A 15363-nucleotide genomic window follows, 5' to 3' on the forward strand; every position below is an offset into this window, starting at 1 on the left:
TTATATGTACGTTATAGTTAAATCGATTAATATATACGATTTTTGTTTCAAGGTGGTCAAGAAAATAGTTGCAAAGTTCTTTCCACTCGATGTAATCTGTAGTTTTTTAAAAGTCAGATTTAATTATGCACAAGAACTTGAAACACTGCAAGCTTAGGTCCAATCATATAATGCTCTGAGGACGAATTCGCACGTGCGATATTTGAAAATTCTATTTTTATTGCCATCTGAACAAACTATTTTATTACTTTTATCTGGAATTTCAACTTTTGTGTATTGGTTAAACAACATTTGCATTTTTCTCTGTGTATAAACAACGGAAAAAGTTGCGATTTTGGGCGAACCGGGAAAAACCGACGCAATATTGACCTTAAAAAATGATCATTTCGTAATCCTGAAATTTCAGCACCGAACTGCAAGAGACCAATCCCCACTACTAAGGAAGCAGTCACGGTCAAAATATAGTGCTGGAGAAGAATAATTAAACACTTACAGAAACAGTATTAATCGAAGAATTCGATCTTGCTGAGATTTGCTAAAATGGTGCGATTCCGGAAGAAAGTGCTGTGGGTTTTTCTTTTCATTTTGATCGACTTTAGTGATACCAGTGATGATAGTTCTAATGTGATGAAACTTTTTCAATCCGAAAGAGGATACAGACAACGGCCCCGATCACTTCTGAAATATAATGCAGAGAAAGGTATTGTACAGAAAAAAAAAATTGTTTTTTGTGTAGTAGTTTTGATTGACTGGATCTACTGAAACATTTTTTATTGTTACAAATAAAGAAAGTAGACAAAATGTCTCGCTTTTTTTAGATTTCAGAAATATTTACCGACACATTTAAATATACTTATATAATATTATAGTCAGATTGTTTTTTGATGTTACTTTATAATTAAATCATTGAACGCTTATTAAGTTTTATAAAATGTGTTCAAAACAAATTTGTTTGACATTGTTATGTAACAATTATTTGGATTAAAGCTTTCATTATTATTTTTTGTTGTTATTTTTATTAATAAATTAGCTTCTCCGTAAAACCGGATAAGGGAATCAAAACAATAATATGCGTGTAATATTTCGATGGAATTCAATTTTTTTATTTAGAGAAGAAGAAATAAATAAAATCAATTTTTAATTATTCTATTTTTATTGAAAATCCCAAAATGCAACGTTAAAGACATCTAAAACAGACGGATCCAAAATTTTCACGCGGACACCCGGTATATATGAATTGAGCTTTAACACTTCAACACTAGCTCAAGCACAAAATGTTTAAATAATTAATTGCCGCATTTATGAAGAGATGTATTTTATTAAATGACCGTTTATATTTGATTACATACTTCATTATACCTGTTTGTTTGAATTTGTCTCTCCCCTCGCTTCTTTTATCTTAATTGTTTTATTTTGGTTGCAGACCAAAACAGCACTGATGTCGGCTACGTAACCTACGATCTTCAGATCATAGTGGAGGCTTTGGAAAAGCTAAATTATAGCAAATGCGGACAAGACGCCATGGTAGTCATGGAGGGCATTGCCAAAAGGGAACGGTGGGCCTTACAAAGTAATTACTATCAATTTAATTAGGTATACCTGTCTAAAAATAAGGAAGTAAGCCAATTCTCTTCCTGGTCGATCTAACCCGAGATTCGACCTTAAGATCATTCTTCCTAGTATGTACCAGTACCAGTTCGCTGAATATTAGATGAACCGAATTTTGCTGTTAATAAATTATGTTGGAAATTATTCCACACCTGACAGTCGACATCTTTGTTTGTCGACTGGATAATTTATGCAATGTTCTTTTTAATAAAATACAATTTAAAAAAATTGTAAGTGTTAAATAACATCATTGAGGTTTTACCAAAACCAAAATGTTTACATTTTTCTCACAAGGTGAAGTCAAATGTACTTTCTAATGTCACTCAACTGACTCAACAAAAAATATTTTCACAGGTTTGGAAATAAATATACAGAGTGACTCAGCCATGTCGAGGTCTCGAATGAATGTTTCCTATTTTTGCGTCCCTTATTATAAAATTGGGTTTTACAATGGTTTTTATTTCTATACGGAACACTTTATTTTGAAAGGTTTGTGACATTCACCAACACTGACACTCTTCTGTCAAACTTGAAACAACATAACCTCCACAATTCATTTTCAAAAGTTAAAACAATTTATATTTACAGTTATTTTAAAACAGCAATGATGCAAAATAGAGAATATAATACAAAGAAAACACGATTCGTGAAATTTTTTGTCGTAACGACTTTTTAATATCCTATTTTAATTGCAGCAAATATCTAGGACGGGATTATTAGGTACTCGAAAGGTTTTTATCATTCAAACTCAGTTTTTTCAATTTAATTCTTGATGTGGACGTTTACTTTCCACTTCATTATCACTTCTAGCAAATTCAGTTTTTCCTACATTAGTAGGTATTTAACGACTTCGGGCGATGGAAGGTTTATTTTGTCTAAATTGACACAAGACATCTATTTTAAACTTCCTTAGCATTTATTTTTGCAACACCCGGCCCCAACTTGATCGTCTATGTCCTCTTATTTGCATAATTACCAACAATTTTCTTATGATGTTGATTTTCCCGGCTGACTGAAATGTCAACATTGCATCATTTCTGCTGCGTCAATTATCCTCCGCAAAAATATCAGATAGAAAAATAGTAAACTTTGAATAACCCCAGCGGAGGTCGAATGATTGCGCAGACGTCTGCACTAGGCAGACACGAGGAAAAGAAAAGGTTGTCGATGATGTTTTTATGATAATAACTTTAATTGGCATTGGTACCTCTGGTGGTCCAACCGTAACTTCTTTGTTTCGTGAACGCACTAGGAATTCAAAACGGTGTTTAAAATGCAGCTTTTGTACAACAATAATACAACAAAACCATGAAAGACGACCTTTCAGCATACCTTATACGGTGATTTTAATGCGATATTATGTCGTGAAGAAAAAATGTTGTTTCACTGTAAAACGTGTCATTCTTAACTGAAACAATCTTGTGTCGTAGAGTAATTCGGATGATGATGACACAATACATGTTTATTGTAACTGATTTCTCGGCGAGCTTCTTGTATTATGTATTGTAAAGCAATCTCTTTCAAGGTTGAGGCAATTATAGGAAAAAGCATCGTGTGCTGTAAGCTACTTATTAATTATGTACTCACGAAAACAAATACAATCATCGCTTTTACAATATTACTATTTCGAATAAAAAGTAATAAGCAGTTTAGATATTGACGAAATGTCGGGTCCTCCAGATTGTCACCAATCTTGCACAAAACTGAATAGTTTGTGCAATATAGAAATTTTGCAAACATTTTTATGTTGTAGAATAATTTTGAAAGGTGCATATTTCAAGGTCCATCAAAAACGACGGGTGAAATGCATATTTTATGCGCCTTATGACTACTTAATGAATTTTAATGGTGCTGTGATGAAGAAATTGATTTTTTATTGAATTTATTAATAAGATATTTTTGTGTGATGTAAATTCTTTCAAGGTTGAAATAGTTATAAACCGTGGTAGCATCACGCGATAAGGTGGTCATTATGCACAATTTTGAAGGCTGAGATTCTATCAAATTCGCTATTATTGTCTGAAATTTTAATTATTTGTAATTAAGTTTTTTTAATGTTAAAAATTTAAATCACAATATGTCAGCAGTCAATTTTTTTTATCAAATTTTGCTTGTTAGAATTAAAATATTATTTTTTCATCAATCAGTCGGAGGGAGGGTGAAGACTATTTTTTATCTCAATAAAAATAATTTGATGAAAGTGAAAAGAGTACAAAACCCCAAAAAATGTTGGGAAATAAATGTGATTTTTTTGTTATCCGCCATAGAGAAATCAACTTAATTTTTTTAAATGGCACACTTGCAGCATCTAGTTATTTTTTTTAAATATGGTATTTCCTTGTCCACGCTGTCTTTTTAAACTCTTTTACGTCGTTGCCATCGCACTGACAAAATGCATTTTTTCTACCAAGAAAACGAACAAATAAGAAGAGGAAGGAAAAGTAACCTGAAACTGTTTAAAAAAAACTTAGCCAATCATAAGCGGTAAATTTTTTTGCACCAATTTGTAGCCAGTCCCTCCATCTTGATAACATAAATCGCTTCTAAACATGTTCAGAATATAAAATACATTCCCTATGCGCATATACATATTGTGTATTTATAGATTGCTACATTTTAAGGAAAATAAGTTAAATTTTTGATTTACATTTTTACGTTCCACAGTAAATCATTGAAATTTGAACTGGAGCGACCGACTAGAATCAAAAATTTTGTGGTTCAAAATAATTGTAACGACCTTGAACTTGCTTACCAAACATAATTGTTGGTAATCGAGGTAAGCAACTTTGCAAACAGGTCCATATTAAAGGCTAGAACTAACTTTTTACGACCACTAGACAAATCTGATTAAGTTTTTTATTCGCATTGAAGAGCTTATTGTTAAAAAAATAAAAATATGTTTGATTAAGTTTTATTTTAATATTCACATTGAAGAGCTTATTATTAATAAAATATTGAATTGTATACTTGTTGAGTTATTTTCCCTTGATATTTTTCTCGAGATTGAGAAGAAAGTTACGCAATTTTGAAATTTAAATTATTTTTATTGTTCCGGTAAATTAAAAATATTTCAAAAAATATTACCGCAAAAGATTGACTTGGGAAAAAACGCCAAAGAATGAGAAGGCTGACTAAGGCAGGACTAAGACAATAGTAGAACGTCTTCATTCCACACGTTGAGCAAGGGAAATTTTTAAATCTAACAATAATCAATAATTTTTTTTCTTTATACCATACTGTTATTAGGATTAATCAGTACTCTATGCTTGATTGATATGATACCTATAACAGACTAGGCCGTTATTCTAAATTATCAGACCGAGGCCGTTATTTTTGCTACCGTTGCTAGGGTTACGGCATAGATGACAACTAAATTTAATTTTTGAAGTAAAGAGAAATGTCAGTCTTACAAATAAATCATCGTTAAATGTTAAGTATTATTGGTATAAAGAAAACTATAAAACAACATACGGACGATATGGATATAACAGACTCGGTTGATTATAAAATCTCGGCTGCGCCTCGATTTTACAATACCTCAACCATGTCTGTTATATAACCCATATCGGCCTAATACCGTTATATACTATTATTTTATTGTATCAGTCGTTAGTCGCTTCTATTTTCTTCTCCCATTAGTAACCGTCTTATTGAGAATTATTTTTTATTTAAGCTCTAAACGGTTTTACTACGTTAACGGGGACAGGTAATCTCGCCACCAGTAATTACCTTAATCTTTTGCGCATCCCCGTTGAGTAAAATCCCATCGGTAATTTCGCCACCAATATTTTTCAATACATTTTTATTGAGGGTCATACCCAATAAGGGTGGATTTAAGTAACCACCTGACACCTGACCCAACTTTATTTGTGTTTTTAGAAAAACTGAAAGAATTTCAACAGACAAAAATTTATAAATAATATGATAAAACGACATAATAATAAAGAATAAAACGAAACTTTATATTAATAACATAATTAGATAACATTTTTGTTTTATAATACAAAAATTTCCGATAATATTGCGGAATCTGGAAAAGTGCCCCGAATGCTTGCAGCGTTTCCACGTTGAATGGCAAGGGAAATCCTCTCGAAAAGGAATTTCTTTGATTTTGAATAATAAATTGTTTTTCCATATACATGCATTTACTTGTTTTAATTTTCCTGTCTCAGATACAGAAATATTTATGTCGGCCGTCCGCCTGCGCCGTCCTTATGGGCAGGTATGTAGGCGTAGATTAATTCAGGGAAGTACATCGTAGTTCTTAATTTGTCCCAAAGAATATTACGAGCCTACTGATCACTATAGATCCTTCAAAACACGATGCATTACTAATAAAAATTAGCGGCGTAATAAAAAATAAGGTTATCATTGAAGGATGTCTATAATTTAAGCAATTTCTTTTTGCGCATGTTTGATTGGTGCTAACGTCTCATTATCGAAAAGGATAACGTCAAGGCACACTTGAGGTTCAACATCTCCTCTTGCAAAAGCAAATATTTTGTTTATCGTTTACATAACTTGATACAATAAAAAAAAAACAGGTTATATGGGAAAGCACGTATTTTAAACTACTTTATTATTAATTTGGATTTACCTATTAGTCTGGCGACAACGATAACAACGATTAATGTTAATTTTATTAAATATTAACAAATGCTAAGTCTTTAACAGATAATTATAATTGTCTGGGGGTTAAAATAATCTAGCAAAGGGTGATAAACAACTTAAATTAATAACAGAATTATTTTTTTTTTATAGTATAATTTTATTTATGTTAAAAAGAATCAGTGAAATAATATGAATTGTAAGAATTAATATACATTAGTTTAAGCATAAAATACAAATGATGAATTAAAACATAAAAATATACAGGGTCGTTATAAATGATTGTAGTCCAAGTTGGCGTAAAAACTGAATGTAAAATGTATGGTTGCCGCTCCATATGAAAATGATCAAAATTATGTTAATTGACAGTTGACATTATTGACAGTTCACGCCACATTAGAGTTATGTTTGTATACAGCGGCAAAAATTTCATAACAGGCGGGCATGGCTTGCTTCGATTATGATAATTTATAATGATCATGTACCGGGTGAGTCAAGTTTTACCACCCGAGCGAAAACACCCACTTCTAATTGATTTAAAATTCACAAAAAATTCGGGAATGGTTATGTATCGTTGTAGAACAGTCTGTAAAAATTTCAATTTTTGAATGAAATAGGTAAATATTTCGTTTTAATTCAATAACCGCTACATTAATTTACATAATTTTTCACAGAGAATGCTTTCAAACATATGGGAAAATTTTGGTGTTATTGAAATCACGGAAATATCACTGGTTTATGAAATAAATGGAATTTGATAGTAAAGTGCAAAATTTAGCTATTATTTATTGGGCGGTCACTTCCACAAAAGAGGTTGACGTGGGTTGTCTATGGTACCCTTTAGGGACTTAAGAATTACTAGAAAAGTTCTCAACAGATGTTTACCAACAATGAGTTATTTATTTATGACACTGGAATTAAAATTGGAATCATTCAAAAACGAATAATTTTCTTTTGGTGCGAATTTCATAAATTAATTCTTTGAATTACATAATTGTGAATTATGAGCGTGTCCGTTTTTTTTTTTTGCTTAAAATCGATTTTTTTTAATTTTATGGCTCTGAATTGATTGCACCCATTTGAAGCCTTATGTAACCCTAAAGTTTCGTAATTTTTACAAATTTTTTAATGGGGTAATCTTGCGTCCGTTATTGAAAACACCATTACGAAAGTAAGATTCAATGATGAATCTTTTATGTTCTGAAGTAAAAACCATTTTTGCGTTAAAATGTGATTAATAGTGACAGATGTTTGACGTTTATTAGCTGAGTTAGCAAAGATAAAAAAATCTGACAGTGTCAAAGTCATAGCCGCCGCTTATCTAAGTAATTGTTAATCGCACGGTATAAATAAATAATTTATGCAAGACCATCAAAACTCATTCTCATAAATGAATATTTTCCGTACACATTCTTACGTAAAAAGAAAACAAGAAACAAATTTTGACAGCCCTCCTTTTAGGGGGCCTGGAGTAATAAGCACTTCAACATCATAAGAAACATTTTAGCTAACAAAAATCTGTTATGGACTTCTCTTAAATATTAGGAGTATTTGAGTAGCGAGGATTTGGGAGTTGTCATTGCTTCACATAATTATCTTTGCTCTTCATTACTTAATTTGTCTGCTATCTCTGAGCTCAGCCACCAGAACTGTCTTTAAGAGATTTTTTATCGAACACCTGTTTTAACAGTTGCTTCGTTATTGCCCTCATTCTTAATTCCATCGCAACTTTTTCTAGTGTTTGACTCATCGTCCAAATTTCCGGTGGGTCTCCTGTTTGGCAACTTCTACCAGCTTGGCAACTTCGACGAGTGCATTGGCCTACGACAGCCAGTATCAAACTTGAACGAAGTACCATTTCGGGGAAAATACTGCCTGGCAGATATCGAACTCTTCAATACGAAGCAATATGACGGAAGGGTGGCCCGCTCTTTCGAAACCATCAAGGTAATCGAACCACCCCACCTTACCCCAACTGTTGACGGTTCTTGTAGGAGAAGCCGCGACACGTGCACAACAGCACCATGTACTGGAGCATATGCGTCCCGTCGTCTTGTTCAGTCGAAGAGGTCAAGATCGTGGTCAGGGAGGTGTTCGTTTTGGCGACGGAGCAGAAGAGTCTAACTGTAAAGTTGACAGGAGATAGATGTCACGAAGACAAACCTCAGCCGCTGACCACCACGGAAATAATCTACGGGTATCTGGTCGGTTGCCAAACACGTCTCCAAACTTATTGTCGGGTGGTTTTGTAGGTGCGTCATTGGGATTTTTTGTGTTTTTACTATTTTGGCCACCGTGTTTCATTACTACGTCCTCCGAGAGAAGGAACGGATGAATCGAGACGCCGAATCTGCGAGAGGATCCAACAGCAACCTTCTCAAAGAAGCAATACTTTGTTTTTCGATTATAAGAACGATCGGAAAATTTTTGACAACTAAATCGTCCAGCTTGAATTTGGAATGTATCAGCGGAATTAAGCTTATATCGATGACATTTATCATTTCCGGTCATACTTTTCTCTTTATGATAGGCGGGCCCGTCCAAAACACAAATTTCTACGAGAAGGTAAATTCATTCACGTTTTTGAAGTGAAAACTTCTTTAGGCGCGCCACATACATTTTATTCTCGGGCAGTGAATTAGTTTCATGCGACACGGTAAAATCGTTCGCAGCTCGACGAAAATCGTTCGCAGCACGACACGGCAAGCTAAAATCAAGGGAGTCGAGTTTTTAAGCGGAGCGAGCAAAAAATAATCAACTGTGCGTTTTAAATTTTCATTGTACAGTTGGCTTCAAAAAAAAACGGGAAATGAAATTTGACCTAATGTGAATTGGAAATTTAATTTGTCAATTTATGTCAATTTGTGTCTGTTTGACAGTAGTATTTCTGACACATAAGTGCAGTTTTTTAACCTAAATTCTAAAAGGTCGTTTCAAACTATAAAATTTTAATAAAATTTGACAGAACTTTTTCTGACAGTTCCCGTTTTTTTTAAGCCAACCGTACGTTGTGTTGTGACCTAACTGACCTCAGTGCAGAGCTGCAGGAGTAACTGTATATATATACAGGGTATTTCACGAGTGATAATAAGCCTGACGTAATTTAAATGCAACCCACACTATATTTCCGAAAAAAGCTGGCTACTGTCATTAAAATGTCCGGCTTTTTTTGAAAATGTATTGTGGGTTGAATTTATTATTCCGTCAGGCGCATTATCACTCGTGAAATACCCTGTGTAGTTTTATATAATATAAACGATAAAGACACGACAACTATTGTAAGTTTACAGATGAATGTAGAATTTAATACGTAATTCTCAATTCTGTGGCTTCAACAATTCATCTATTGGAAAAATTTGTATAACAAAATGTGAAGAGGAAAATGGACAAATTGTCAGGGTATTGCTATGAAAACTTGTGTTCTGTTCAATATCATAGTCAAGAAAATAAAACTTAAACATCCAAACCTAACCTCACAAATTTTGCCAGAGTGTACCTCTAAAAGCGGACGTATTTGCAGTTTCTATTGAAAAATACAGATTTTTTATGTTTATTTAAAAACAGCATTGGATTTAAATAATATTAATTATTTATGCCTTGCTCCTTATTCCTCCAAGTACTATCATCCATAATAATAGAATACCTACATATTATTTAAAATCAACAAGCGTCATAGAAGTTTTCACTTCTGTTGTGCGGTCTTAAGCACACTCTTTTTTTTTCTTCCTCTTACTGTTATTTAGTACCATCAAACTCATTTTACACCTCAAAAATCAAAATTTTAGGAGAGCAGAAGTTGGATAAACGCCATATTCGTCAACAGCCCTCTTCTCGTCGACACATTTTTACTGATCAGTGGCTTCTTGATGTGTTATTTGTTGTTAATTGAACTGGACAAGAGAAAAGGAAAGATAAATGTTTTAATATTGTACGTAGGGCGTTACATCAGGTAACAAGAAAGAGAAATGTCGAAGTTCCACGTATTTTTACACGTTTCAAATTGCAGACTGACCCCGTCATATATGGTTGTCATTTTCTTTTATTGCACTTTAATGTCTCGAATAGGGGACGGTCCACTTTGGGACTCCAAAATAAAACTAGAACAGGAGAGATGTCAAAAGTCGTGGTGGACCAACTTGTTGTACGTCAACAACTACGTAAAAACCGAACATATGGTAGGTATGGTGGTCGCTTCGAAGACGTTAAAGACTTCACAAGAATTACTTTTAGTGTATGTTTCAATCGTGGTACTTAGCCGCAGACTACCACCTCTTCATCATAGCCCCGCTGATAATATACCCCCTGTGGAGGTGGTCCAAAGCTGGAAAAGCTATTTTGGGAATTAGCACCTTCACGAGCGTGATAATCCCGATGATTATTACATTCAAGGACAAACTAGATCCAACTTTTATGATTTTTGCCCCGTAAGTTCTAGTTTCGTAGATTTTTTTCAACTGGTGATTTCCACATTGCAGCGAAGTGTCCGACTTAAACGACAACTTTTACTTCAAAAGTGCTTACACCAAGACTCACATGAGAGCCGGTTCGTACTTTTTCGGTCTCTTTTTCGGATATTTGTTGCACAAGTTGCAAACGAAAGGACTCAAAATACCGAATTATGTGCTGTGGTTTGGGTGGTTCCTGTCGGCGACTTGCGGCATCATCTCCATGTATTCCGTTTGCATCTTTTACTATCCGAATCGAGAGTATAACGCCTTCGAGGCGGCGGTGTACGCTTCACTTCATCGAGTCGCGTGGTGTATATCTATAGGGTGGATCATGATAGCGTGCATCACTAAGAATGCACGTGAGTCTGTCGCTTATTTCGTTTTTCTTTAACTAAATCTTGGTTTGCAGCTCTAGTCAACAGGTTTCTCTCCTGGAAACCCTTTATTCCACTAAGTCGTCTTACTTACTGTGCCTACTTAACCAACGGATTTGTTGAAATCTATAGTGCCGGCTCTATTAGACAAGGGATTTACATGAGCAAACACCAAATGGTACTGTGGTAGGTAACACTTGAAAGGTGTAATTATTAATATTGTGATTACAGGGTAGACAATCGCTGTCTCATATCGTTTTGACTTTTTCTATAGCTTTCGTAATTTGTATATTGTTCGAATCACCCATTCACGGGTTAGAGAAGATTCTTTTGAAGAAAGGTAAACTTTAAAACTGTGACATCATTTTGTGACATTATTATTTTTAGACACTGGTAGAGTCAACAAAAATAGATCTAACGTGGAGTCAACAAACAGAACGTCCATTTGAAAAGGTAGTATTCTCAATGGTGCATGTTACCTCTAGATTTAGGATTAGATATTTATTGGTATTCGATGTTTGTGATTGCCATTCGATGTTTGTGAATATTGTTGTATATTTATATTTCAATAAATAATTTGAATTTTCTTGAGACATTTTAAAATTATAAAACATATTCAGGTACGATAAGTACTATCCATTCTCCTTTATTCCCGCTGTTACTACTTACAAAGAAGCTACAACTCTGATGTGATGTACAAATATGTATTATATAAAAATTAAAAAAACGTGTTTGGACTATTATGTTTCAGTGCGGCCTCTTTTGATAATTTTTTATAATTTTTTTATGGTATCATCAACTTTTTTAAATTTATTTATATCACATAACATCTAAAAAAGACAAAATACCTAGTCATATAAATTCGTATCCAATTACTGTTTTTTGTTCCTGAAAATTTCTTTTTCAACTATTGATTTAGTTAAAAACAAATATTTTCCCTTAAGATAACCCAGCATCTCCAGACTTGTTGCTAATTATCCTTTTGGGGCTTAGTTGCTCTTGACTTAAATACATTCAGCCAAACAGCAAAGAAAAATGAAAATCCGTGATGAAAACAATGCGAGAAAAAGTTGCGAGTGGATAGATCACCAACATTACACGTGGATACGTAATTTATTGGTTGCTAACCTAATGTTTTTAACCACATTTTTTTAAGTTGTGTATAATTATTTGATTTGAATGTTTTATTTAACGAGTCAAGGATAGAACGTCATATTTAACTCTCACATAATAGCTAGTATTCCACATATTAATAGTCTACTACACACACGTAACCTACACTAATGCGTTAATCCAAAATTTTACAGTGAGTCAAGCTGCTTTTCTCTACGTATTGAAAATTATTTACCTTTTATTACTTCATCTATTTCAACACTATACATTTGTAATTACGTTTACAGGAAAATTTCAAAAAGATCTGTGATGTTTACTTCTTCATTTATTTAGTGCAAATGACGAAGGTAAAAGCAAGTGAACTTCACGGGGAAAGTCTCCAGTTTTAAAACGAACAAAATATAATAAGTTAACCTTGAGATGTGCGTTGCGCTTCGATTAGGATAATAAAATGTAGTCATAGCACGTTCAAAGGGAAAAGTACAGGTCACGTGGTGTGCAGCCTCCCGGACTACCACGTAAATCATACGACCGCCTATGTACTTCTCGATTTGAAAGTACTTTACGAATTTTATACATGTACTTGTTCATAAAAAAATTGTAGAATAGTTCAATTTTATTTGTTTTTCATTGGAGAAACTCTTTGGGAGATTATTTCAAAATTGCGTTAATATTAAGGCATTTTTGTAATGATAAAGAATTTTCTTTTTACTTTTCTATCTTTCAAAATAAATCGTGATGTAATTCAGGAAACAATGTAAGAAAAAAAACTCCAAATCTGACTTAATCTGTGTGATTTTTATTAACATGGTGGCATTCTATGGACAAGCGAAGTTGCTAGGTCCAAATATAAAATAGTAAACAATGTTCTCATAACAAAATAATACTTAAATTACAATAAATATTATACGAGCAATCAAGTAAACTAAAATCGTAGTTGGAATTCAAGTGATAAGAGGTATGTCTCTAAAGCTTGGTATTAATCCTGCTACGAAAGCCAATTTTGCTGCAGCTAGAGGCGTTGTTGGTACTTTCTCTGCCACAGAGTCCGAATCTGGCATCATCTGCAAGAAAGAGTTAATAAAAAAGTAAGTATTGCAAAAAGTCCCAATTTTACTTTGTCTGCTACATGCTTGACGACCTCGCCAGCTGCATTAACGTGAAAAGTGGAAAACCCATCATACCAGCTGAAAATTAAATACATAAATATCGCCTGAAATAACAAAAAATTAAATATAGTAAACCACTTACGCCTCAGTTTTGTCAAACATTTCTCTAAAATTCCAAAGCCTGTATTTCCAAAAAGTGACCATCACTTTCAAGGCTGATATTCCTCTGATACGCCACCTAACTTTGATAGTTGAATCTTCAGGGTGCTTGGTGATTTTCAACACTTCAAATTTAACATACGCGAAGCGTAAATGTCCCACGGTGCGCAACAGCGCTATTTGCCTTACATAGTTGTACAATCCACTAAAACACAATTGTACATGTGGTGTTTTGAGTTGTTATTTAGCAGAGCATACACTGTGGTGGTCCCTCGAATGTTATTTTCAAATACCATATCTGGGTGATAAATGCTGTAATCTAAGGTGTGAGTGAATAAGTTGGGCAGAGTGTTCATCAACACGTCATATACGCGGCTGAGTTTCTCAGGACCTGGCTTGTTAGAGGGCTCAGCAGCATTACTACATGATAATTGATGGTCATTTAAATCTGGATTGACTTTACTAAAACTAGAAAAACAAATATAAATCGTGCCTCAACGATTGTTGCGGAATTACTTTGAATCGGAACTAATTAAGTGGCGCCTAAAACAATGAACTTCTTCTATATGAAAGACGTTTTCTTTCGTAACTATATCACTAGAGCATTCACGATTATCCGCGATTCTCACGAACCATTGTTTCGGAGTAACTTCGTCACTATCAGCGTTCAGAGCTACGTATTTCGCTTGAGTGGAATACTGAAAATTGAGAAACAATTATTTTTGTACAACTAGTTATGAAAGTCATACTTTTTTTTTCATGAATTTGCAGTTAATCAAGTAAATAAGTGAAAAAAAGAGACTTTCATAACGTGTTGTACACACTACTTTTTTGCATATCGATGTAAGTTGAGAAATTTGGTCTAAAAGTATTTATGAAAAATTATTTAAAAAAATTGGTATGCTCTGACAATCATTTCCAAGGAAATGGAATAAAATGATGCTAAAAAGTACTACTTTCACTACGATTTTTCGTGTAAAAAAGTGCTACTTTCATTACGATATGCAAAAAAAATCATTTTCAACACGCAAGTGTCAGTTTTGAGGTTAGGTTAGGTTAAGCTGACAAAATACATTTTATTCGATACTCAAACTTATGTAATGCCACAAACTGTCCGGAAATGTGTTAGATACGTGGAGGATGACTTAATTAGGTAATTGGGACTCACCTGTTCGAAGTAATTGTTTTTCTGTAAGAGGTTAGTCGGGCACTTTTCATATTTGATGATACGTTTTCGCGGAGTGATAACCGATGTCAAGGATGTAAATTTGTTAGAGATGTGCCGCAAACAATGTGCCATGTCGGAAAATGCTTCAGTTCAACATTAAAGTTTAATTTAACCGTACAAAAACATTTCAGTTTCCAAACTATTGAACAGGAAGTGGCTAAGTGCACCCACCCTTCAAATTTGAGTTATGTAATGTGCGTGTCTAAAGTTACAAGGATATACCACATTATTATAAATAGTTAAACTTATAATAACAAACTAGCACTTTTTTACACGAAAAATCGTAGTGAAAGTGGTACTTTTTTGCATCATTTCATTCCATTGATACTTTTTACATCATTTCATTCCATCTATTTTTGTTGTAATTTTTCATAAATCCAGTTAGACCAAATTTCTCAACTTACATCGATGTGCAAAAAAATAGTGTGGACAACACGTTATGAAAGTCTCTTTTTTTCACTTATTTGCAACTAGTTGCACAAATAACTACTCTTTGAATTTGAATAATAAATTCCCCTGATAAATTCGTTGTCTGAATTTCTGTGCCAAACTAAAAGCGATACGAGATGGCGCTATAAACTGAGGAATTATAGGTCTCTGCACTGACACCGACCCATGTCCTGTAGGTAGATATAATTTTTTTCGGTCAAGACTACTCATAAATAGTGTTTTTACTGAGTGTTCTGCCATAAACTTTAATTTCTGATATTTTCGAC

At 33.5% G+C, this 15363-nt stretch overlaps 3 protein-coding genes across 5 annotated transcripts in view; 1 reads left to right on the plus strand and 2 right to left on the minus strand.

Annotated features, from left to right (window-relative positions):
• LOC138137261 (neutral alpha-glucosidase C-like) overlaps window positions 1-15363 on the minus strand; it is a 72994-nt gene that overhangs the window by 43170 nt on the left and 14461 nt on the right. Inside the window, exon 13 of one of the 2 annotated variants that reach the window (XM_069056571.1) lies at window positions 9201-9211. The exons of the other annotated variant lie outside the window; for it this stretch is intronic. The gene's annotated coding sequence lies outside the window, so the exon portion shown is untranslated. Of the gene's footprint in view, window positions 1-9200; window positions 9212-15363 lie in introns of those variants that run through there. 2 annotated transcript variants of the gene reach the window in all.
• LOC138137265 (nose resistant to fluoxetine protein 6-like) lies at window positions 277-11631 on the plus strand. The gene is made up of 12 exons (XM_069056576.1): window positions 277-700; window positions 1424-1570; window positions 7955-8163; window positions 8211-8413; window positions 8469-8781; window positions 10002-10165; window positions 10223-10391; window positions 10447-10640; window positions 10692-11023; window positions 11074-11216; window positions 11270-11378; window positions 11426-11631. Exons 1-12 carry the CDS (start codon window positions 541-543, stop codon window positions 11485-11487), a joined length of 2205 nt encoding a protein of 734 aa, XP_068912677.1. The 5' UTR covers window positions 277-540; the 3' UTR covers window positions 11488-11631.
• LOC138136645 (uncharacterized protein C6orf136 homolog) lies at window positions 12929-14949 on the minus strand. 2 transcript variants are annotated; one of them, XM_069055894.1, is made up of 6 exons: window positions 14588-14949; window positions 13936-14117; window positions 13678-13887; window positions 13403-13624; window positions 13269-13338; window positions 12929-13215 (listed from the first exon to the last, which is right to left on the minus strand). In XM_069055894.1, the coding sequence occupies exons 1-6, from the start codon at window positions 14717-14719 to the stop codon at window positions 13096-13098; spliced, it is 936 nt and encodes a 311-aa protein (XP_068911995.1). In that variant the 5' UTR covers window positions 14720-14949; the 3' UTR covers window positions 12929-13095. The 2 variants fall into 2 exon arrangements, with proteins under 2 accessions (XP_068911995.1, XP_068911997.1); XM_069055896.1 differs by lacking the exon at window positions 14588-14949 and adding an exon at window positions 14169-14548.

Source organism: Tenebrio molitor, chromosome 8 (assembly GCF_963966145.1).
Source record: "Tenebrio molitor chromosome 8, icTenMoli1.1, whole genome shotgun sequence".
NCBI classification, from domain to species: Eukaryota; Metazoa; Arthropoda; class Insecta; order Coleoptera; family Tenebrionidae; genus Tenebrio; species Tenebrio molitor.

Coding starts and splice junctions, on each gene's coding strand:
- LOC138137265 (XM_069056576.1), top strand. CDS start 541: ATGGTGCGATTCCGGAAGAAAGTGCTGTGGGTTTTTCTTTTCATTTTG. Junction 701..1,423: donor GAAATATAATGCAGAGAAAG/GTATTGTACAGA, acceptor TTTTGGTTGCAG/ACCAAAACAGCACTGATGTC. Junction 10,166..10,222: donor TACGTAGGGCGTTACATCAG/GTAACAAGAAAG, acceptor TTCAAATTGCAG/ACTGACCCCGTCATATATGG.
- LOC138136645 (XM_069055894.1), bottom strand. CDS start 14,719: ATGGCACATTGTTTGCGGCACATCTCTAACAAATTTACATCCTTGACA. Junction 13,888..13,935: donor TTAATTAGTTCCGATTCAAA/GTAATTCCGCAA, acceptor TTGTTTTTCTAG/TTTTAGTAAAGTCAATCCAG. Junction 13,216..13,268: donor TCAAGCATGTAGCAGACAAA/GTAAAATTGGGA, acceptor TCTTTCTTGCAG/ATGATGCCAGATTCGGACTC.